The 23,702-nt window shown below is 48.1% G+C and overlaps 1 protein-coding gene across 1 annotated transcript in view; it reads right to left on the reverse strand.

Moving 5' to 3' along the window:
- The window catches only part of BFSP1 (beaded filament structural protein 1), a 37,080-nt gene extending 17,529 nt beyond the window's left edge, over positions 1-19,551 (reverse strand). Inside the window, exons 1-3 of the mRNA XM_024753722.1 lie at positions 19,178-19,551; positions 14,168-14,228; positions 2,377-2,472 (exon numbers count right to left, since the gene is read on the reverse strand). Of these exons, the coding sequence (XP_024609490.1) occupies positions 2,377-2,472; positions 14,168-14,228; positions 19,178-19,551 (531 nt within the window). The remainder of the gene's footprint in view (positions 1-2,376; positions 2,473-14,167; positions 14,229-19,177) is intronic.
- Between the last annotated feature and the right edge of the window lie 4,151 nt (positions 19,552-23,702).

A 23,702-nucleotide genomic window follows, 5' to 3' on the forward strand; every position in this document is an offset into this window, starting at 1 on the left:
CACATTTTCCCCTCCAGTACCAGGTGACCTGCAGGATGAATGCCTTCACGTGTCCCAGCCCCACAAATAGGACAGACCGTGATGGGTGCGGAGGACGCTTTATGCCTCCTTTAATCTGCATGAGAACACTGGGCTCGATGAATAAACCGAGGCTTAGTTCAGGTCACCTCCCCTTCAGTCCCATGGCTGCCTTGCGGCTGTCTCCATAGCGCCCTGGATGCAGGGTTATCAGAAAAGCAGGGATGGGGGACAAAGAGATCCCGGAGGGCACAGAGGACCTTGCTGACTGCAGCACAGGCGGGGACTGCCTCACTCACTAGCTGCACGTGGCCTCAGGCAAGGTATTCAAACCTCCTAAACCTCCGGTTCTTCCACAAAAGAGGGATTAACAACCTGAAGGCAATGCCTGGTCCCTTTCACCAGCAGATCACCTGGGCCTGCTCCGTGCAAGAGAGCTGACGACGTAGCACAGCTGCCCCCTCCGCAGAACTGCCCTCGGCCACACGGTGGTCATCCTGCCAGGAAGCTATGCAACTGCCCCCAATGCCACACCATCCCCCACCCGGACCAATGACCCCTGGCTCAGGACACAAGACCAACCCTCTTGCCTCAAGGTGGGACCAAGCTTGTGGTGTGATTCACACTCCAGAGCCGCCATGGGATCAGGCTGAGCCTGGACTCCAGCTCAGCCCCTTCCCCTGCGCCTTCCTAACCCCCACCCCACCTTTAGGCACCTCAGGCTCTGCTGACAGGGAACCTAGGACACTGTCTCTTGAGGCTGTTTTTTGGGATTCAGTGAGACAGTGCAGCAGGCACCCACAGAGGCAGGAAGGGACTCTGATGCTGCCTGAGCACTTGCCAAGTTCCAGGTTGTACCAGGTGCTTCACCCATATTACTTCACGGTGCCTCATTGTGGGTTTCCCCAGAAGCAGACAGTTATAGATCAAAAGTTGTATCCCTCCGAAATTCATGTGCTGAAACCCTAACCCCCAGCAGGATGGTATTTGGAGGTGGGACCTTTGGGGAACAATTAGATTTAGATGAGGGCATGAAGGTGGGGCCCCCAGGGTGGAATTAGTGCCCTGATAAGAAAGGCAGTCACTCTCTCTATGGATACTGATCTAGGAAAGGCCAGGTGAGTGCATGGCAAAAAGGCAGCCGTCTGCAAGCCAGGAAGAGGGTCCTCACCAGAACCCAACCCTGCCAGCACACTGATCTCGGTGGTCCAGGCTCCAGAACTGAGAGGAATGAATTTCTGTTGCTCATAAGCCACCCAGTCTGTGGTACTTTTTCATAGCAGCCCCAGCTGAGTAAGATACAGACCCTGGGGGAAGGATCTGGGTGCAAATAGTTTGCTTGGGCAAAGATGTCAGGAAACATGAGCAGTGGAGCGGGGAGGTGAGACACTGTGTTTTCAGGTGAATTACCCCTGTGGGCACCAGTCCTAGCGGGCTCTCTGGGAGCCGGTGCAGAGGGAGCTGGGGTACGTGTCCACCAACTCCATCCGTCCCTGGCTGAGGCTGCTCCCGGGGCATTAACTCCCCAACATTTCCTGTGAGGCAGACCTGCCCTCCGCTGCCTGGCGCACATCCGTCCTGAGGCAGAGACGCAGATACTGCAGCTGGAGGGAGGCCAGGCACCCTGGAGAGGTCAGCCCCGAGGGCTGAGGGTCGTGGCCAGGCCCACAGGTGTCTATGCTCAGATAACACGGCTGTGCAGGAAGGAGAGTCTGGCGTTTGCATTTCGAAGATGAAGAAGCTCAGAGAGGTTAGGCCACTGGCCCTTGGTTGCACAGCTCCAGGACTGGACTTTTCCAGAACACCAAGCCCCCCCCAATGTGAGGCCTGTGAGAAGCTGGCGGGGGTGGGGGCAGAGCACAGCGCTACATGCGAGGAGGCCCCTGCATGCCATGTGTTCCCTCAGAGACAGCGCTAAAAAATTACGATTTTTGCATTTTCTCCATTTTCTGAGCTGAACCAGTCCACAGGCTACAGCTTAATCAAGACGGATCTGTGCGCAATTACTCTGTGGACTGTGATGTCCTGCACAGATACTGGCTCCCCTCGACCCATAACCCCCCCTACACACACACACACACCACCCCCACACACACACATACACACACACACACACACACCGCTCCCCCACGCACACACATACACACACACACACACACACACACACACACACACGCTGCCACCCCTCCCACAGCCCCGCAGGTCTGGCTCACTAGGTGCCGTCCAGCGACCAGCCCAGCCCCGCTTGGTTCAGGGCACCGCACACAGGGCAGCCCACTCCAGCCACCCCATTTTTTCAGCCACGAGTGCCCTGAACTGGTTTTCTGGCGGGAAGGGCTACAGAAGGGTCATGGTTACCTTTTTGTACCTGTCCTTGTTCGCACTGATGTCATCCTGCAGAAACTGGGCTTCGATCTGAAGGCGCAGGTTACTCAGCAGGGCTTCATCTGCCTCCTGCAATGAGAGGCATCGACTCTGAGGGGCCGCGGGGGCGGGGGCGGAGAGCACGGGCGTGGGTGTGACATCGGCCGGGTCTTACCAGAATGCAGACTTGTTTGGTGGGTCTGGGAGGGTGTCTGAGATTCTGCATTTCTAGCCAAGCACTGGGTTAGCCCATTGGACCTGGTCTAGAATAGCAGTTCTCAGCTGAGAGTGATTTTGCCCCCAAGGGGACATTTGGCACAATCTCGAGGCTATTTTAATTGTCACCAGCCACCGATGCTGCTAAATATCCTACAATACTTAGGACAACCCCACACAAGAAAGAATTCTCCAGTCCGAAGTGTCAATAGTGCCAGAGTTGAGAAGCCTTGATCTAGAAAGATCAGGGAGAAAGAGTACATTTATATACCGATAACCTTAAAATTTAAGTTACATCTGTATTTGTTCTATATCCTATCATCAGTGAGTTGAGTCTCTAAGACTAAGTAACAGTTTTCCTTTAACACTGAAACCTTTATTTTAGAATGAAGCTAGACTAACACAACACTGTAAATCAACCATACTCCAATAAAAATTAAAAATAAACAAATACAATAGAATGAAGCTAGACCCCTATCTTACCATTCACAAAAATGAACTCTAAATGGATGAAAGACTTAAATAATTTAATACTGAAACAAAAACTCCAAGAAGAAAACAGGAAAAAGCTCCCTGACATGGGTGTTGGCAATGATTTTTTTGGACATGACACCTAAAGCACAGGCAATGAACTCAAAAATTAACAAGTGACACTACATCAAACTCAAAACACCTGTGCACAGAAACCATCAACGAAGTGAAAAGACAACCTATGGGATAGGAAACCTTAATTTTAATAGTTCTCTCCCAAGGACTGTTGACACCTTGAGGCCGTGTATCTTCAACATAAAATTCATGTTTTAGCATGACTGCTGTGGTGCAGAGTGTTTGTTCCTTTCAAGTTGGAAATAACACTTGCGACAGAAGATTGAATGTTCTCACCAAACTTTTGATAATTCACCAACTTTTATCTCATTGATCTTTTTTTTTCAATAAATTTATTTTATTTATTTATTATTTTTGGCTGCGCTGGGTCTTCGTTGCTGCGTGCGGGCTTCTCTTATTGCGGAGCAGGGGCTCTAGGCGCACGGGCTTCAGTAGTTGTGGCTCTTGGGCTCTAGAGCGCAGGCTCAGTAGTTGTGGTGCACGGGCTTAGTTGCTCCGCAGCATGTGGGATCTTCCCGGACCAGGGCTCAAACCCGTGTCCCCTGCATTGGCAGGTGGATTCTTAACCACTGCGCCACCAGGGAAGCCCATATCTCATTGATCTTGTTTGGATCAACCAAGTAGGTATGAGTAAGTATTTGTGCTCTTCATAAGATAGTGCTGTGATGTCTGGAACTGACCTAAATACTTCAACAATTCAGCGAAATGTTACAGGTCCAAGTTCCTTGCCCCCTCTGCCACGCCCACCTGCCAATACCTGAGGGCTTGCTAAGTGAATTTTTACTGACTTCCTAATGACTTGTTAAAAAGCATGATGAACGTTAGCAATGCGCTCTCACTGACAAAGGTAGAAATGTGGTTTGCTAAAATATTTAAGATACTCCCTACCACTGCGTGAACAGAGTTAAGACAGTCAAGGCACGTGTACAGGCCAAGATATTTTGAGACACGCGCCATCCTGGTACCAATAGCGTTTAGGTTCCAGGGAGGCATTAGGCCTGCACTCTTAGGAAAGGCACTTGATTCCTTATAATCGTTCCTGTAAAAGACCGCTGGCGTAGGGAGATACGATTGTCTGATGCTGACAGCAAGGATACCAGAATCCTGACCCTATTGTATCACCTGCCTTGAATGAGCTTTTCATGCAAAGTGTTGCCTTAGCACCTAAAACAGCAGAGGTCTGGGACTTCGTGGAGCCTGGAGAAGAGGCTGTATGAACCTTAGGGACTGCATCAGAAAAAAAGGCTTATTTAATAAATATCCATTCACGTGAATTTGGTCTGAAACTTCAGCAAGATTGTCAGGGACCGGCTAACCCTCACCCAACTCAAACCTCTGAAACTATTTTATTTACCCAAGAGAACTTCAGAGTTTATCTTAAAGAACTTAAGAGTTGTGCTAGATCAGATTGGTCAATTTGCAATCGTTAGCAATGTACCTTCACACATGCCTTTTGTGTAGGTTTATGCAAGCCAAAATTAAATAAGTTGGGACTTCCCTGGTGGTGCAGTGGTTAAAAATCCACCTGACAATGCAGGGGACACAGGTTCAATCCCTGGTCTGGGAAGATCCCATATGCTGCAGAGCAACTAAGCCCGCGAGCCAAACTACTGAGCCCATGCGCCACAACTACTGAAGCCCGCACACCTAGAGCCCATGCTCCACAACAGGAGAAGCCACCGCAATGAGAAGCCTGTGCACTACAATGAAGAGTAGCTCCCGCTCGTCGCAACTAGAGAAAGCCCGTGCACAGCAACGAAGACCCAATGCAGCCAAAATAATAATGATAATAATAAAAATTTTTAAATTAAATGTTATTCTAATACAGGGTTGTCCAACCCTCAGGCATAATTTTAAATTTCTTAGTAGCCCCATCAAATAAAAGAAACGGGTGAAATTAATTTTAACAATATATTTTATTTCACCCAATATACCCAAAATCTTATCATTTTATCATGTCATCAACATTTTAAAAGCTATTGATGAGATATTTTCCTTTTTCCCAGGCTAGGTCTTCGAAACCTGGTGTGTATTTCACACTCACAACACATCACATCGATTTGAACTCTCTGCATTTTGACCCCTCCCCAGCCTCACATGGCTAGTGGCCCCTGCGCTGGACACGGAAGGTCTAGAGGACTGATTTTAGACACGTGGACCATCTTGTCTTCCTCAGTGTCTCCTGCTCTAGGGTGAATCCCACAGCCCTTTCAGCCTCTAATTTCCAGTTACCAAATCCTTTCCCCTGAAGACTCTGAAATCCCTTCATGGATACCAGGGATGCCAACGCTGGGCAAACAGGTGGGGAGGGAAGAAGGGAAGGACCCCAAGACCCAGAGCCGGTTCCTCACCCGCAGCCCCTGGACTCTCCTGCATGCCTTCCCCGAGGTGCCACCCACTTCTCAGCCCTGGAGCTGGGCCTCCGCTGTCCAAGCTCCGCTGTCCATCGAGAGAAGCAACAGCATGTGCGAAAATCACACCCTTTAAGGGACCCACCCACGGTCTGAAGTATTATTTTTAAATCAGAAGTAAAAGAATGAACCAAATTATTAAAAGGGATGCATGTCACCAGGTACGGGGCTCTGAACTAAAATAATGTGAAATCCGTCTTTGGGTGTTTTAGCTTCTGGGCTCATTCTTTTGATAAATGCGTCAACCAGTCACTGACTTTTGATACGCTCTGCCTTCAGGAGTTTACCATCCCGGGGGCTTAATGATGGGTCCTCAAATCCTGTGTCACAGGGATGGTCACACAGAGTACAATGAAAACACAACAGTATTGCCCTTGTTTCAAGACCTGTGCTGCCCGACTGTCCCCACCCCCCCAGCCCCCGGGGAGACCAGAGCCCCAGGGAAGGTGGGATGCCCCTTGGAGGTCCTGGTGAATGGCTTTCTGAATTACTCAGGACTGTCACATAAGCCTGGGGAAGCCCCTTCGTGACAGACATGGTGAAGGAAAGAAAGCCTGGGTGTCTTTCCAGCAGTGGGAAAGGGCTGAGGAACCAGATAGATCCTGGGTAATTTACAGGCCTTGGGAAGGACAGAAACCAGGGCAGTCCCAGCAATCCAAGCAGCTGGGGTCCGCGGCACAGCCCTTGGGATGACCCAGCTCCAAAGGCATTCATCTCTGCCCCCGGGAGTCACATCTCTGAGAGAGAGCTGCGATTGGCCCACATGGTCACATGACTGTCGTCTTGCGGACAATCCTACTAGGACTACACTGACGGGAAGGAAAATCAGCCCCACCCCCTTGAGGCACGGTGGTTCCTTGTGAAAGTGATTCTCAGCTCTGGGGATGGGACACTGCTGAGTGGGCGTGGCTAAATCCGGGTCAGAGACGAGGCAGTGCGGGGTGGAGACCTGAGCTTCCCCTTCACTTTCGGGATGCTTTTCTACTCTCCCCACCCTTGGCCCCTAAAGACCGCTGAGGATGGAATGGGGCAGGGAATTCTCAAACATCTTAATTTTTACCAAAAATTCACCCACAATTGATACACAATTACTGGAGCTGAAGAACTGAAAATGAGGGTTCAAGGACCTTTTGTGTTATTACTTATAAAGGGATCGAACACTCAAGATCTTAGAAATAGAAGGGACCCTGGGACTTCCCTGGTTGCACAGTGGTTAAGACTCCAAGCTCCCAATGCAGGAGGCCCGGGTTCGATCCGTGGTCGGGGAACTAGATCCCACATGCATGCCGCAACTAAGAGTTCACATGCCACAACTAAGGAGCCCTCGAGCCGCAACTAAGACCCGGTGCAACCAAATTAATTAATTAAAAAAAAAATAGAAGGGACCCTAAAGGTCATTGGTCCTCACACTTTTTAAAGCCACATGTGTCATCCTTCAAACAAAATATCCCAGGGAAGCCAACATACAGAAGGAAAGCAGAGATGTGCTTCTTGAAGGACATGATGGGGGGACAGGAACCCCGATCGGCTGGCAACCCTCCTCCCTCAGAGGCCCTTCAGCAAATCCATGGAACCCGAGGACTCTGACAAACGCAGCTCAGAAACTGGAGTCTCACCTTACGGACGGGGAGATATCGCACCAGTGGGCCGTTCAGCTAGTTAACAGAGGTTAGCTGGAGATAATGGGAATGCGATCTTCCCTCTACTAGTCAGGAGTTGAGGGCTGAGTCCTGACCCTGTCCTGCAAGGTGCTTGCTGTCCGTCCCCCACCTCCCTCTCAGGGTCAAGGCAAACAACCACTCTTGGGTCCCATCAGCCAACCTTTAAAAGAGTGACACTCCCAAAGATGAGTTGCTGCCACTGGAATGTACAGTTGCTGATACGGGGAGAATTCGTTTGGAAGTGTTTTCTTTTGTTTGCACCAGAACTCAGAAATGTGTAGACGCTTGTGTTTTTATTATGCTTTTGGATGATGTCAGCTGCATTTTCCAAAGCTCCACCAGCCGAAGCGTCTAGATTTTTCCAAATCGAGACTCTGGGCCAATATTCTAATTTTAGAAAACACTCCAGCCCTGATACTGTGTATGGTTTCATCTAGGCCAGTGGTTCTCAAAGTGTGGTCCCTGGACCACACCATCTGGAAATGATTAGAAATGTATAAAATCTGGTGGATCCCAGACCTACCGGATGAGAGTTTCTGGGGTGGAGGCCCAGGAACCTGTGTTTTAACATGCCCTCCAGGTGATTCTGATGCACAGGAAGTTTCAGAACCGCTAGCCTAGACGATTTTTGAGAAAGTAACTGAAGAAATAACTAGAGTCCTATATACCCTTGAAAAATCAGCCTTGCCAACCCAGTCACAGAGATGCTGGAAATCCATTAAAAACCCAACTGTCTGTATCCACACGCAGCCCCAAATCCAGCCCAACTAAAAACATAAAAACCAAAAAAACCAACTGCTAAAGAATGGGTATTCAAATTCATTAAGATTTCTAGTTAATTAGGGTTTGATTAAAAAAAAGACCTACTGGGCTTCCCTGGTGGCACAGTGGTTGAGAGTCTGCCTGCCGATGCAGGGGACACGGGTTTGTGCCCCGGTCCGGGAAGATCCCACATGTCGCGGAGCGGCTGGGCCCGTGAGCCATGGATGCTGAGCCTGCGCGTCTGGAGCCTGTGCTCCACAACAGGAGAGGCCACAACAGTGAGAGGCCCGCGTACCGCAAAAAAAAATAAAAATAAAAAAACACCTACTTCAATCCTGGACGTCAAAAACCTTTCCAAAAATGTTAGAGCTGCTTTCCTTCCAGGGCTCACGCTGACCTGGAGGAGCTGGGCACATCCCTCCACTCCCCACCTTCCCTCTTCCCACCACCTCGCCTTCCTCGACTCCACTCTCACCCTCTGCATCCTTCCTCACGCTTCCTCTGCCTTCTGTTCTTCCAGCCGCCCACCGCCAGCCTCCTCCTAAACTCTTCTTCCCCAGATGGCTCTCCTCTTCTCCAGAAGTTCATTTCCAGCCTCAGAGGAATTCCTGGACGTATGAAGGCTTGTAGCCCTGAAATCAAAAGCTTCGTGCCCCATCCTTTCACCCCCCTGAACTCCCCTGCCTCTTGCTCCTTTCCAGACACGTTTAAGATACACGACTTACATGGAAAAGCACATACGGCAGCTTTAGGTATTTTCTAAAATTGTTTTCCGGTGAAAGCATCCGACTAGCACCTACATTATTTTCAAATTGGCAATATACATAATGAGTCCTAGAGATTAGCCAAACCCAAATATTTTAAAGTCATCAGTTCTAGGGACTTCCCTGGTGGTCCAGTGGTTAAGATTCTGTGCTCCCGATGCAAGGGGACCTGGGTTCAATCCCTGGTCAGGGAACTAGATCCCGCATGCTGCAACTAAAGATCCTGCGTGCCGCAACTAAAGACCTGGCTCAGCCAAAATAAATACTTTTTTAAAAAAAAAGTCAGCAGTTCTAATAACTTTTAATGGAGTATAATCTGTAAAAATACTGAATCACTATGTTGTACACCTAAAACTAATAGTGGGAACCAACTATACTTCAATAAAAAATTAAGAATAAAAAACCAAAAAAAGGTCAATAGACAAAGATGAAATATAAGTCACCAGGAATGCTTACCACATCCAAAGGCTGAAAATCTGAATAGCTTTGGCCCGAGTATGTAAGTAGTATGTTGAGGAAGTTATTTCATTTCCAAGTGCATAGCAAGGAGCGCCTTGCCTTAACCTATGTGGCTGTTAATACAGACCCTCTGCTCTGGAGGCTTAATTACCTGGGCAGTATACATAGATGGCAGCTTTATGAACATGGTGGCAACCAGTCCTGTCCATACATTGTGATATTTTCCAAGCCAGACTCAAAGACTGGGTCAGAGATTCCTAGTTACCCCATTTCACACGGCCACACCCAGGGATCAATCCCTTCCAAAGGGACCAAAGGAAACAGACATTAGGCTGCGTTGACAGTCAAAACCCAGATGATGTGATGTCTGTAGATATTCAAAGCTTTGTCAACTAAAATCAGTGATATGACCGACAGCCAACAAGATGTGAATTCTACTGTACCATTTCACCTCCTTCTTCTCCAGTGACCATCTCAGTGGACAGAGAACCTGAAGGTCCAGCTGGCTGACCCTTGAGCGGCTGTCTTAATTTGAGTTTGCAGAAACAGACCCCGAGGCAAGGACTGGGAAAGGGTCCCTTATCTGAGAGGTAATCCCAGGAGCACTGGAAGGGGTGGGGTAGTGACGCAGGAAAAAGAACAAAGCCAATAAAGATGTGGAATGAGCGGGTTCCCACTGTGGGCAATGGGCTCAGTCCTGCTGGGGACCCCCCAGGAGACTGGGAAACTCACCTCTGAACTGTTGGGACGAGGGGTGGGCCAGCCAGGGACTCAGCCACCCCCTCCTGTCCCCCAGTGGCTGAGGGTCACCCCTGGGGTGCTAACGCCCACACTTCTGCCACTGCAGATGTTCCCAAACCAGACAGATGCAGGAAGCTGCCAGGCTCAGCATCTCTATGTGACATTGAGGACGGCCTGGGGGGATGGACAGGGCACCGACATCTAATGGGAAGTGGCCACCTTCACCCAGAGACTCCGGCTCTGCGTCTGTCTCCCGAGAGACAGCGGTTCCCTGACTGTCCTTGGGAGGGAAAGAATGAGCCTTGGACACAGAGCACCTGGCTCTTGCCCACATCTACCGCGGGTGCGCTGCAGGTCTCTGAAGTCGTTTACCCTCAGCAAGGGTGAGTTCCCCCCCTGACAGAGGGGCGATCGGACCGGGTTATCTGAGGGTAAAATAAACAAAATCCAAAAGGCTGTTCCGAGGCTCCCGTGAGCTAGTGCAGGGACCTCCCGATTCACTGTATTTGCATCCTGTGCCTGTGATTTCTGCTACATCCAAAATCTTCTACTATTACTCACCCCGTATTTTTTTCAAATTGATTCATGTTTATTGACATGCATTTAAAAAGAAACTTTTTTTTTTAATGTCACCTGTTACAGAGAAAAGGTAGTCATAAAAATTAATTCACAGCTATTAAAAAGCTGTTCCATGGGCTTCCCTGGTGGCACGGTGGTTGAGAGTCCGCCTGCCGATGCAGGGGACGTGGGGTCGTGCCCCAGTCTGGGAGGATCCCACGTGCCGCAGAGCTGCTGGGCCCGTGCGCCATGGCTGCTGGGCCTGCGCATCCGGGGCCTGTGCTTTGCGACAGGGGAGGCCGCAGCGGTGAGAGGCCCGCGTACTGAAAAAAAGAAAAAAAAAGCTGTTCCTCCACGCACTCCCACTCCACCAGGGGTATGCAGCCACTTCCCGAGAAAACTAAGCTGGCGTCCATCACATCACATGACCTGTAATAACAACTGTAACAGGCAGGTCACGTGCATTATTATGTTATTTAACTCTCACCAGGCATGCAGACGGACACCTGCTCCTATGGTGGTGGGAACTAGCATTGCTCCCATTTTCCAGACGAAGAAGCTGAGCCTCAGAGAGGGTTACTGAGCGACAGCGTGAAGGGTCTTGCTAGCAGGCTACCCTCCTGTTGTGGATGGCACAGTTCTTGTGGGGAGAAGTATCTTTCCATGGACCCGGGAACAGCCACGCCGATGTGCTGCCCCCGCCCGCCCGCGTGCTTGGTCCCATCTTTCCCCAGAACCTTCGTAACATTCTCACGGGACTCATACCCCAATTGTCCACACGCTACACCACAGTGTGACGGAGGGAAATGGTGGAATGCCTTTCCCTTATTTTTCATTTTCTTTCTACTGTCTTATTTTTCTACTGGGAATAGGCATTGCTTTTGTAATAAGAGAGAGAGAAAAAAAAACAAGATTTGAGCTTGTTTTTAAATCCAGTGTCACTTGCCGCCAAAGGTAAAAAGAAGGACTAAGTTCTTTCTCTCTCTTCTTCAAGGAATGCCCAGGATGGCACCATGTGAGCAACAACCTTAGGGCCCAGTCCAGAGAGAGCCCTGCTTGCAGGGAGGACAAACAGTCACAAAGCAAAACGAGGTGGTGCTGCGGAGGGGCTGAACTGGCACCTAAAGGTGAAGGGTGTTAGGTGCCCCTGTTCCTGAAGGCCTCAGCCGATGGACAAGATGGCAGCCCCACCTGCCAGCCTGGAATCGCCACCAAAAACACAAATGGGGGTGAGCCACAAGTGTCAGCTGAAAGCTGAGTGAGGGCAAATGCTAATAAGTCCCCAATCCACGCAGACTTCCAGCAGGCCTTGGGTCCTTGCAACCCAGCTCAGCACACGGCCAGTCATGAGCTGTGTGCTTAGGGCTCCGCTGCAGGACACCCTTCCCGCCAGCTCTGTGCTCACTTCTGTGTGCCCATCTGTTCCATTGGCCTGAGACAGTCCAGCTTCTAAGTCGACCTGCGTAATTACTGAAAGCATCTCCTTCACACAGTGTCCCGAGTTGGACAATACATTAGATGCTCACACAGAGATGGCCACAGAAATATCATACAGTCAGTAACATACACAAAGCAAAATTCAGTGTCCCTAGAGTGTAGTTCTGACTTTCCCACCGACTAGCGGAATAATCCTAGACAACAGACGTTGGACGAAGCCAGGAAATTAGTGGCAAACACTCCGAGCTAACCCTGAGCTAACCCTGACTGTCTGAAGTTGCCTGGGGTTCCTGTGGAGAAGAATCTTATTTTTTTTTCATTTACTTTATTGAAATATAGTTCATTTACAATGTTGCATTAATTTCTGCTGTACAGCAAAGTGATTCGGTTATACACATATATACAGTCTTTTTCACATTCTTTCATGGTTTATCCCAGGATATTGAATACGGTTCCCTGTGCTCTACAGTAGGACCTTGTTGTTTATCCAACCTATATATACTAGTTTGCATCTGCTAATCCCAAACTCCCAATCCATCCCTCCACCACCACCCCCCTCCCCCTTGGCAACCACAAGTCAGTTCTCTATGTCTATGAGTCTGTTTCTGTTTCACAGATAGGTTCATTTGTGTCATACTTTAGATTCCACATAGAAGCAATATCATACGATATTTGTCTTTCTCTTTCTGACTTACTTCACTGAGTATGATAATCTCTAGGTCCATCCGTGTTGCTGCAAATGGCATTATTTCATTCTTTTTTATAGCTGAGTAGTATTCTGTTGTATATAAACACCACATCTTCTTTATCCATTCATCTGTTGATGGACACTTAGGTTGTTTCCATGTCTTGGTTATTGTAAATAGTGCTTCTATGAACACTGGGGTGCATGTATCTTTTTGAATTAGAGTTTTGTCCGGATGTATGCCCAGGAGTGGGATTGCTGGATCATATGGCAACCAGGTGGAGAAGAATCTTAAGGCCACATCTGGGCACAGCAGGGAAGGGTGATCGATTTTATCAGCAATGAGGTTAGGGGTGGGGAACGGGGAAGGGGGAAGGCAGCCAGGTACCCTGAACAAGCAACCCTTCAAGTAACCAGTTCCCATAGGTCCTTCCCCTCTGACATCTGAGCTCTGAAATAATCAGAAAAGGATAATGCTTACAGCTCTTTGCCATCCCTGGTTTCGTCCAACCTCTGTGGTCCACAGTTATTCTGCTATCTGGTAGTCAAGTTCTCCTGGCTACAGCAGAAAATCCAATCAGTTAGGATGGTGATGGAGGATCCAAAGAAGGAAACTGCCCCTGCAAAGAACAACTCCACCCAACCTCTGCAGGAGGGTCTCCAGCAAGAAGCTAAGAATCCTGGTGCCTCGCACATGGCGACTGTTCATGCTTCAAGGGTGAGGAGCTTGGGGGTAAAAGGAAATTTCGTTTTCTATTCTCTTGAGACTTTCCCTGGGGAGGAGTAATCTCAAGACTCTTAGCCAACAGGATAAGGTAAGCATTGCATCCGGATAACCACCACCCGGAGCAAGTTCCCTCCTAAGTTAGGTGCAAACAACAGCCAGTCCCTGTAACGCCGGCCCATTTTGATAGCCAAGCAAACCAAGCAAACCAACGAGCTTAACCGTCTAGGGATCTCTCACGAGCTCATTTAGCTTGTGGTAGAGGAGTGTGTGGGTGTGTGCATTCACTCACAAAGATTTAGTTGAAATTACAAAGTCAAGAAGGAGAGTGACACACAGACATAGAGAACACGCTTGTGGTTGCCAAGGGGGAGAGGGGTGGTGGGGGAGGGATGGACTGGGAGTTTGGGGTCAGCAGATGCAAACTAGTGTATATAGGATGGATAAACAACAAGGTCCTACTGTAGAGCACAGGGAACTATATTCAGTATCCTGTGATAAACCATGATGGAAAAGAATATGAAAAAGAATGTCTATATGTGTATAACTGAATCACTTTGCCGTACAGCAGAAATTAACACAACATTGTAAGTCAACTATACCTCATTAAAATAAATTTTTTAAGAAAGAAGGAGAATGACAGCAAAAGAAATAGGGGAATCCTGGAAGAACACAAAGAGGCAGCGCGCGAAACAACCATTCAGCCGTTTAGCTCCATCTTGTCGTGGATCTACTCAAACGCAAGGACGGGCTCAGCTCACCTTGTTTAGCCGTTTGAGCATGTCTCTCAGCAGCAGCTGACACTCACACTCATTTTCATACCTGCAGGTGGGACACAGAAGGGAGAGCTGGGCAGCTTCCGTGATCCGGTACGTGTGGTCACACACGATCAGCATGCAATTAACCCGAGTCCCACCCCCTCTCATTAAGGGAAGCAGGAGCTGAGGCTGCATTTTGGAGCCCACTCCTTCCCAACCTCCTGCACATCCCTGCACATGCAGGAAGCGCCGCCAGTGGCACCATAGATGCACAGGAGTCTCCCGGCCCGGAGTCCCAGCCCCAACCCCCCAATGCCGCCTCCCAGCCACCCGAAGATGCAGGAATCAGATCCCAGCACACCTGTACCCCAAGTGCGGCGGCAGCACAGAGACTGGGAGGCTGTACTAACGATCTATTACATCGAACAGCACTAACCTGACCTGGTCCGGATACCCTATACTATTGTATTTATCATCGTGTGTCAGCTTTTCTGGATTACGCCATTTAATCCTCACAAAATCCTGGAATACAGCAGTTCCTGTTACCCCCTCGGGAAAGATGAGGAAACCGAGGTTGAGAAACTGGCCCAAGGCCTCCGCAGGTGCTCCTGGCACTTCACCCGCATCTGTGCGGACTTGCCCTGCACACCAGGGGCCTCCTGTGGGCTGGCAGGCAGGGCAGGCTGGATGGGTCAGAGAGTCAGTGCCCCTGGGAGCAGCCTGCAAGCTCTGACAGGGCGAGTGGGTACGTACACACCCTGGCTCCCTGGCCCTCAGCTGGGATCACTGAGGTGTGCTCTCCACCCCACAGGTGGCCTCCAGTGGCCATGCAGGTAACTTGCCGGGTGACGCACTCAGTGTTGGCTCCTTTCCCTTCCTGCCTATAACCTCCTCACTCCGCAACTGGTGCTCCCTGATGCCACCTCCCAAATAAGCGACTTTCTCAGGCTCGGCTTCAAGGACTCCAAACTAAGAGAGGGGTGCAGGACTCAGATGTGAGTCTGACAACAAAACTGTGTCCTGACAGCCATACCATGCTGCCTGGGTAGAGTAGGGACACCTCAAAGTTAAACATACACAAGATGAGTAAAGCAGCAGATACTAGGAGCGGGTGTATTTTTTTCCTCCTAGTCGACTTCTTCCCTGGACTTCTAAAAAAATGGTAAAGATCAAGGAAGCAGAGAGACCCCAGAAATCATTCTGGTCAGAACGAGTTTCCTTCTAGGGGGAATTTCACCCCCTGAAGAAAAAGAGAAAGCCCCTTCCCAAATGACCCCTGACCTCGTTCCCTGCAAGCTGCCCCCAATATCCATTCTAATAGGACTTACAGCCCATCATGTTCGGTGGCCACAGGGCTGCCTAGAAGGGAGACTGCATTTCCCAGCCTTCCTTGCAGCTCAGCGTGGTCCTGACCAATGGGGTGTAAGCATGTCTGTGGCCCCTTCCAGGTATCTGCGGTACGAGATGGTGTAGGTGTGTTCTTCTGCATCCCTTCCTCCTGCACCTGAAACAGGGATGCCGCCTTCTTGAAGACCACACAGAGCCTTCTGGGCTTTGAATACTGTAGGGTGCCATACTAAACTGTTAGTCCAGACCTTACACAAGAAAGAAACACACTTCTGTTTGGATAAGCCAATGTCAATTTGGAGTTTACTTGTAGTTGTAACTCATCCTAATTAGCACTCAGCCCAACCCACAAAGCATCGCTTTCTGTGTCCCTGTACACCCATGCCATGGGTCAAGTCAAGGACTTTATACTGTGACGGGTGCTGGGAAATCGTGCCTCAGAATGAAAAGTCTTGACTTCAGGGAAGAACATGAGGTATAGGAACACTGTTCTAAGTGCTTCCAGTTCTAGAGCCACCTAAGCAGCTCAGCTATAACCAGTAAGCAAAATATATTTGCATCAGTTTTACCTTTCACACCAGGATGTCACATTTAACAGTTTCTTTTCTGTGTGCCTCTAATGGAGCCCGAAATGATGTTTTTTAATGTTTAATTAGGTTTAAGAATAAAACTGTTAACAAAATCTAATTTTCTCATTGCTTCTTCCTGCTAGAAACATCCAAGAATTTCTGTAGCTTAAAAACATATTTAATAAACAACATATTAATGTGATTTTCATGCTTAGACAAGCCTAGATATTTTATTACAGACAAGTGATTTCATTATAAAGAATTCATTGTAAGAATTCATGATATATTCATAGAAGTGAATATAAAAGTGAATTCATAAAGTGGAAAAAACCACTTTGGCTTCAATTACCTGATTGTTTTACAGGATTAGTTTTGGTTTTCAGCAATTTGGATAATTGACTCTATTCATCATTGTATTTTGGTAGTTTTGTTTTTATTTTATTTAGTTTTTATTTTATTTAGCCTTTGTTTGATGTGCTGAAGACCTGATTTTGAAATCATTCAACTACCCAGGTAAAGAACATACCTAACAAGGCTGCATACCCCTTCCTATTTCTGCATTAATTTCACCTGGTTCTGGCTAATGATCACCTCACCTCTGGAATTAAACCAAACTCGGTGTGTGTACCCATGCACGTAGACGGGTATGATTTTTATAATGATTTTCAAGTCCCACTACTCAAGTTAAAACATCAAAACTTCTCCAAGGGGGCAATGGGAGGGAATCAATTAAAGAGAATTATCAAATAAACCACAGCGCCTGAAGGGTCGGCTCCACGATGGACATACAACTCAGAGCCAAGTGAAGTCAGGAGGACTCATCATGGCCACTCCTCCAACGAAGGCTCCTGGGAGTCATGCTGGCCCAGCCAGATCACAGCTGACTGTGGCCCAAGGACCAGGTAAAGGCCATTTGGGGATCGGAGGTACTCTGATGACCCATGGAACTGCCCTTGGTGTCAACCAGCATTCACTTCCATTCTCTTTAGGGAACATAGCTTAGTATGAATGAAGTCCTACGTTTGGGCCTCACTCCACAGGAGTCCAAGAACAGCTTCTCTCTAAGACACAGTGTTCTGGAAAGGGTCTGGGCCTAGCGTGAAAAACCCAAGTTCAAGTCCTGCCACCCACAGGCCCTCTGCAAGCCTCAGTTTTCCCTTGAAGGGCCACAGGGATTTTCAGGTGCATTCTTCCAGCTGCAAACCTATTTCTGTGGATCAAAACCAGAAACAGGGATTTCCCTGGCGGTCCAGTGGTTAGGACTCCATGCTTCCACTGCGGGGGGCATGGGTTCGATCCCTGGTCGGGGAAATAAGATCCCACATGTGCAATTTGGCCAAAAAAAAAAAAAAGAAAAGAAAACCAGAAACAGAAGGACTGATGGGAATGGAATCGATGCTTATGATCTGATAAATGTGCTCAGTACCCAATGCTGAATACCCTGCCCACGGCTGGGGTTGAGAATGTGGAACTCAAACACAACGCACTTTTGAAGAAAACCCTCTGGCTACCCTAGACCAGAGGTCCTCAAACCTGGCTGTTCACTGCAATCACCAGTGGAGCTCATTAAATATAAAAAACCTGGGCCCCACTTGAGGTCCAGGATGGGGCCTGCACATCTGTATTTTTTAATTAATTTATATAATTTTTAAACAGATAAATCTCTTACATGCTTAGAGACTTTTTTAAATGACAGAAAAAGGTAAAAGTCTCCCTCTCACCTCTGCTCCTACTTCCTTATTCCCATAGGTAACCAGTGTTATTAGGTTTTTGTGTGTGTGCTTGTGTCGTCTTTTTTCTTACGCAAGCAAAAAATCTCTACTCTGACCCCTGTCTTCTTAAAATAGATGATAACACACTACTTTTTTTCACAATTGCACAGTATTCCATTGCATGAATGAAGCACAATTTTATAACCTGACTCCTATTAACAGGCCTTCAGGTTGGTCCCAGGCCTTTGCTATTGCAGATCACGCTGCAGTGAATATCCTGGTGGACGTGCCCTTTGACACCTCCTGGAGTGAGTATCAGAGGGTAAATTCCCTGAAGTGCCCAGCTGAATCAAAGCGCACACCCATTTATCACCTGGAAAGATGCTGACAAATTGCTGAGCATCTTTTTTCTTTGAATAGCTTTTTGGGTGATTTTAACACATTATTCAGTCTGTCAAAAGGGGGGACATTGCCCAGGAGCAGGACCTCTGAAACTTCAAGGTCGTTAACTTAAACGATGAATCACCTGGGGGTCTTTTTCAGAGTCTGATTCAGGAGCTCTGGGGTGGGCCCAAGAGTCTCCATTTTTAACAAGATCCTGGGTGATGGCAATGCTGGTCCATGGATCACACTTTGAGGGGCCAGACACTAGCAGGCACACGCTGAAGCAATGTCCAGGTGTCCGCTGTGATGCAGTGAAGGCCGTTAGACTTAGCATGCTCAAGACTTGAATCCCGGTCCCAGTGCAGCGATCCACCAGCTGAGTGACCTTGCCCCCAATCTCTACATTGTCTGAACCTCAGTCTCCTCATCTGTAAACTGGGTGCAGTACCGTCTATAACAGGAGAGGCTGTGAGGATTAAATAACATCGACACATCTCAAACACTGTGCTGAGCAGAAGGAGCCAGACACATAAGAATATGTCTAGAAGATTCCAGAACAGGCAATAGTAAGCTATGGTGACAGAAATCAGAACGCTGGGTGCCTCTGCTTGGGGGGACTGGGGAGAGGGAACCAAAGGCTGGGAAAGGGCAGAAGGTAACTTTCTGGGGTAGAGGAATATCTTGCTTGTTTTAGTAGTTACATGGGTATCTATTAATACATTCGTCAAACTCACTGAGCTACACACTTAAAATCTGTGCATTTCATTGCATGTAACTTAGATCTAGACTCTAAAAGACATTAACAGCAAATTACACGATTTCATGCAAACCGTGACGTGCCACCAAAATGGAAGCTAGCCCTATCTTAGGGAGATGCAGCACGTGCGTGCCTCTGCCGGGATGAAGTCACCGGTCGCCTGGGCCCGGAGACGGCCCTCCCACCTCCGGGGGCAGCGCTCTCCCGGCCCGCGCTGCCTCGTTACTCCCACGGCTGCGCTTACTTGCTTCGGAACTCGCAGAGGGCGCGCTGCGCCTCTGCTCCCTGGCGCTCCAACCGGGTGCGCTCGGCAGCCAAATCCCGGGCGCGCTGGCGGTTGCCCTCGACGTGGCGGGCGAGGGCATCCTCGGAGCCGGCCAGCTCGTCCAGGCGCTGGAAGGCGTCCAGCTGCCTCCGCAGGACGGCGTGGCGCTGCTCGAGCGCCCGGGCCCGCTGGACGTGGGCGGCCACGCGCTCGCCGAGCCCCTGCAGGTGCGCCAGGCTCGGCGCAGCCGCCCGGCTCTCCACCAGGCTGTCCGGCTCGGCGGGGTGCGGCGCCTCCTCGGCGCGCTCGTACTGCTCCTTGCGGGCCTGGAAGACGTAGCTGCGCCGGTACATGACTCCTCTGCGGGCGAGCGTGCAGCCGGCTCCCAGAGGCCCCTCGTCGAGACAGCAGCGCGCTAAATAAACATCAGAGGCCCCTGGCACGCCGCTGGGACGTTCCAGAGCCGATCTGCTGTTGCTCAGCGCCGCGCCCAGCCTCGGGCAGAACAAAAGAGCGGTCGGCCTGCTTTTGTGCGCTGGATTAGCGGCCCATACAGCTCTGGGGGTTGGAAGGTTACATTGGGCAATGTGGTTTTTGTTCTGTGATTGTTAAAGCCCGTTGTTTTGTGAGTAAATGGAGGGTCAGGAGGACAGGAGAGGCATGCCTTTCTTTTGACTGCTTCCACTGGGAATTGTGAAGGAAGCCCAAGGGAGCTTGTTAAACTTGGACTAGTCGGAGAGCCCAAGGACCCCTGGCTTTGTCTCTTCTCTCTCTTTCAGTCAAGCTCTCAATGCCAGAACTTTTTAACAATACCATTTTCTTTTCTGATTACTTAAGCAATTCTTTTTTGTAATTGCAACATGACATTCAGGACCCCTCCTTATATTAGGGGTTCTTAACCGTGGATGCAAAATCAAATGGCACCTCTGGGTAAATTGTGAGGTGTATTCAAGTAAGTTCTTACTGATACTTGTGCATGTTTGTAACCAATCTCTTCTTTGTACAAAAACTCAGAAAAGTTGTCCTTATTATAATATTATCCTGACTCTCATGGATTCTGAAAACCTTTCCAGAGTAGGAGATACAAGCAGAGCTCCATCAGGACGTTGGCATAATAGATTATTTTGAACCAAAGAAAAAATTCTTAAAGATTTGATAAATTGGCCAATTCTCAATTACATAATATGAAGGAATTTTTTTTTTGCCACTGTGTTTCATTTTAATTTGTATTATGGAAATAACAAAGCTAGGCTTTGACAAACTTAAAAGTAAATTGTGGGTGTTGAAAGAAATGAATAGCATCTGATCAGAATGTTCCTAAATATAAATATTTTGTCCTATCTCCAGTTTGAAAAATCATTATCAAAAGCCTGTTTTCATAAAAATAAGGATTAGCAGTGCCATATAATTAACTCTATGGATTGCACATAGTATACTACAAAGTAAAGTCATAGTTATCAAAGGTCAAGAAAATTACACAGATCTTTGTTGGTTTCTCAGAATTTATTTTTTTCTCCAAAAGGACTATGATAATAGATTCAGTCTGGAATGAATCTATGTAAGGGCCAAAGTTGTGCTGGCAGTGTGGTTATTATTCTATTTTGCTCTCTTAAGCCATTTAAAAATAGATTTTATGATCAAATCAAGGAGCACCAATGAGTATTTTCTATGGTATGGCACACATATACCATGCTGATTGCATGGTAAATTGGTTTCAGGCTTCCTAGAGAGCAAAACCAACGTAGGACAAGAATAATTTATTTAAAAAATCATTCATTCCCTTTGACATCATGTATCAGTCAGCTATTGCTACAGAACAAAATGACCCCCAAACTAAGTAGCAGACAAGAAGTCTTTATCACTCTGTCCCAGGTCTGCAGCTCAGCTGGATAGCTCTCCTGCAAGCTGCAGGTCTTCTGATCAGCTGGTGCATCTCTGCTCCAAATGTCTGCCATCCTCCTAGAGCTAGCAGTGACAGAAGGATGAGAGAAAGCCCAGGCACACAAGATTGTTCTAAGCCCTTGTTGGCATCGCGACCACTAACATCCCATTAGTCAAAGCAAAGCCCACAGCCACAGCCTCAGTCAAGAGGCATGGTTCACAGAAGGCCATGGCGAGGGTGTGGGTGTGGAACTCTGTCACAATGGAGTGAAGCATTGGGAGGGACCAGCAACCCAGTCTACCACTCATAGAAATCCCGTTTGAGAAAAATATAAACTTCCAGGAACATAACAAAAGAAAAAATATTATTTCCTTTTAATCCAGTGGAACAAACACTTAGAAAACATCTACTCACAAAGCATCATCTGGAAGAGTTAAATATTGAACAAGGTCAAGTCCCTACCTTTACGGGGCAGGAGACAAATTCCTACTCAACGAATGAAGACACAAGGAAATCTGGGATAAGTTCTAAAATAGAGATGGTAATAAAACGCTGTGGTTGTATCAAGGCAGCAGCAGTGAGCGGTGCGTGGGCAGGTAGGGAAGTTGGAATTCCAGACAGAACAGCATGAACGAGGTGTGAGCCCTGTGCTCCCCGAACGTGGTGAGGCCAAATCGAGGCAGGCATGGCAAGAACGGTCCCACAAGGGTAAGTTCGAAGGCCTCCCATTAGCGGTAGTGGATTGAACATGGGCATGATCTCTACTCCCTCCCCCAAGCCCCACCAAAAATGGCAGCAAAGAATGTTTTTAGATTAAAACTCCACAAAAATAAGGAAGAAAAGAATACAGTGGACAAGATATGTGAACAAATTTTCAGGAGACTGACTAAGCACAGTGGAGAAAGCTAAGAAACCTAAGTGTCTCGGGGGGATGGGAGAGGAAAACAGCTGGTTCATGCAAGAGAACCTCAGAAATCTTAGGAATTGGATGTACCAGATATGGCAGAAGATGGAGGTGAAGGGTAGCGCTACCGAGTCCAAGCTTGTACTGCTCGCCACACGACAGGCCAATAAATGGAGAGGAGAGTTGTTGGGGGAATGCATAGCGACTTTATTCAGAAAGCCAGCAGCCCAAGAAGATGGTGGACTCGTGTCCCAAAGAACCATCTTCCCGAGTTAGAATTCAGGCTTCTTTTATACTAAGAGGGGAGGGAGGGTGGCTGGTTGTTGCAATCCTGTTGGTGCAGGAATCCTTTGTTCTTGCAGCTGTCCAGGTAGGTCTGGTCACAATGCTCCTATAAACCTTCAAGAAGTATTATTCTCCACCTGCAACTTTTTATCTCTATATGAATGGAAAAGTGTTATGCCTTTAAAGGTCAGAGCCTTGAGAATAGATTCTCCTGTGTATTTCAGGCTATAGGCAACATTCTTTTACAAAAGATGCAGAGCCTGCATGACTAAGCCCCGGCAACAGAGCACAAAGGTTAGAGCTAAAGGAATAGATTCAATATGGAGTCAGGTTTGTTCTCTGTTACAGTAGAGCTGAAACACAAGAGGGTTGCCTGAGAGTCTGCATAGGACCAGTTAGAATTTCAGATCTCCTACCCCACCCTGCACAGTCAGGCAACCACCCAACCCCCATCATGACAGGAGACTGGAAGTTATTCTCCAGCGAAATTGAACAAGACCAAGTTGCCAGGCACAGCCAAGGGTAGAATGATGGCCAGTTGAAGCCGGTGGGAAAGAAAGGCAGCTGCAGGCAGTGGGAGGTGGGCCAGCAAGTCCACCTGGTCCCAGTATGGGCACTGGTAGAAGGGGGATAATCACTTACAGAACGAGGGTCACCATACCTCCCAGTTTACCTGAGACCATCCACGTTTACATCCTTTATCTCAGTGTAAGTGTAGGTGGCACCCACTCTCAAGAGTATCGTGGTTTGTCTGAGAAGGATACAACATCTCATCCTGGCCCTGGATGCATAGCCTGAATCTAACCATGTAAGGAAACATCCAGACAAACCCAAAATAAGGAACATTATTAATAAAAATAGATGGGAACAATGTTCTTTAAAATGTTAATATCATAAAAGACAAAGAGAGATGTAGAAAGATTCCAGATTAAAGATGTGACATCCAAATGCAGTACTGATCCTAGACTGGATCCTGTGCTGGAGGAGAAAAGATGCTGTAGGATCATCACTAGATCCTTTGGCAAAATCGGAAGATGGACAATAGATTACACCTGTATCAATGTTAAATTTACTGAAGTTTATGACTACGCCACTGTTAAGTAAAATAATATCTTTATTCTTAGAAAATAGCCTCTGGGGACTTCCCTGGTGGTTCAGTGGTTAAGAATCTACCTTCCAATGCAGGGGACTCAGGTTCGATCCCTGGTCGGGAAACTAAGATCCCACGTGCCACAGGGCAGCTAAGCCCCGCACGCCACAACTACTGAGCCTGTGTGCTCTGGAGCCCATGTGCCACAACTAGAGGGAAGCCCGCATGCCGCAACAAAAGATCCTGCGTGCCGCAACTAAGACCTGATGCAGCCAAATAAATAAATAAATATTAAAAAAGATAAAGAAAAGAAAATATCCTCTGAACTATTTAGGGGTAAAAT

This window comes from Neophocaena asiaeorientalis, unplaced genomic scaffold, assembly GCF_003031525.2.
Source record: "Neophocaena asiaeorientalis asiaeorientalis breed wild unplaced genomic scaffold, Neophocaena_asiaeorientalis_V1.1 scaffold302, whole genome shotgun sequence".
Taxonomy (NCBI): Eukaryota; Metazoa; Chordata; class Mammalia; order Artiodactyla; family Phocoenidae; genus Neophocaena; species Neophocaena asiaeorientalis.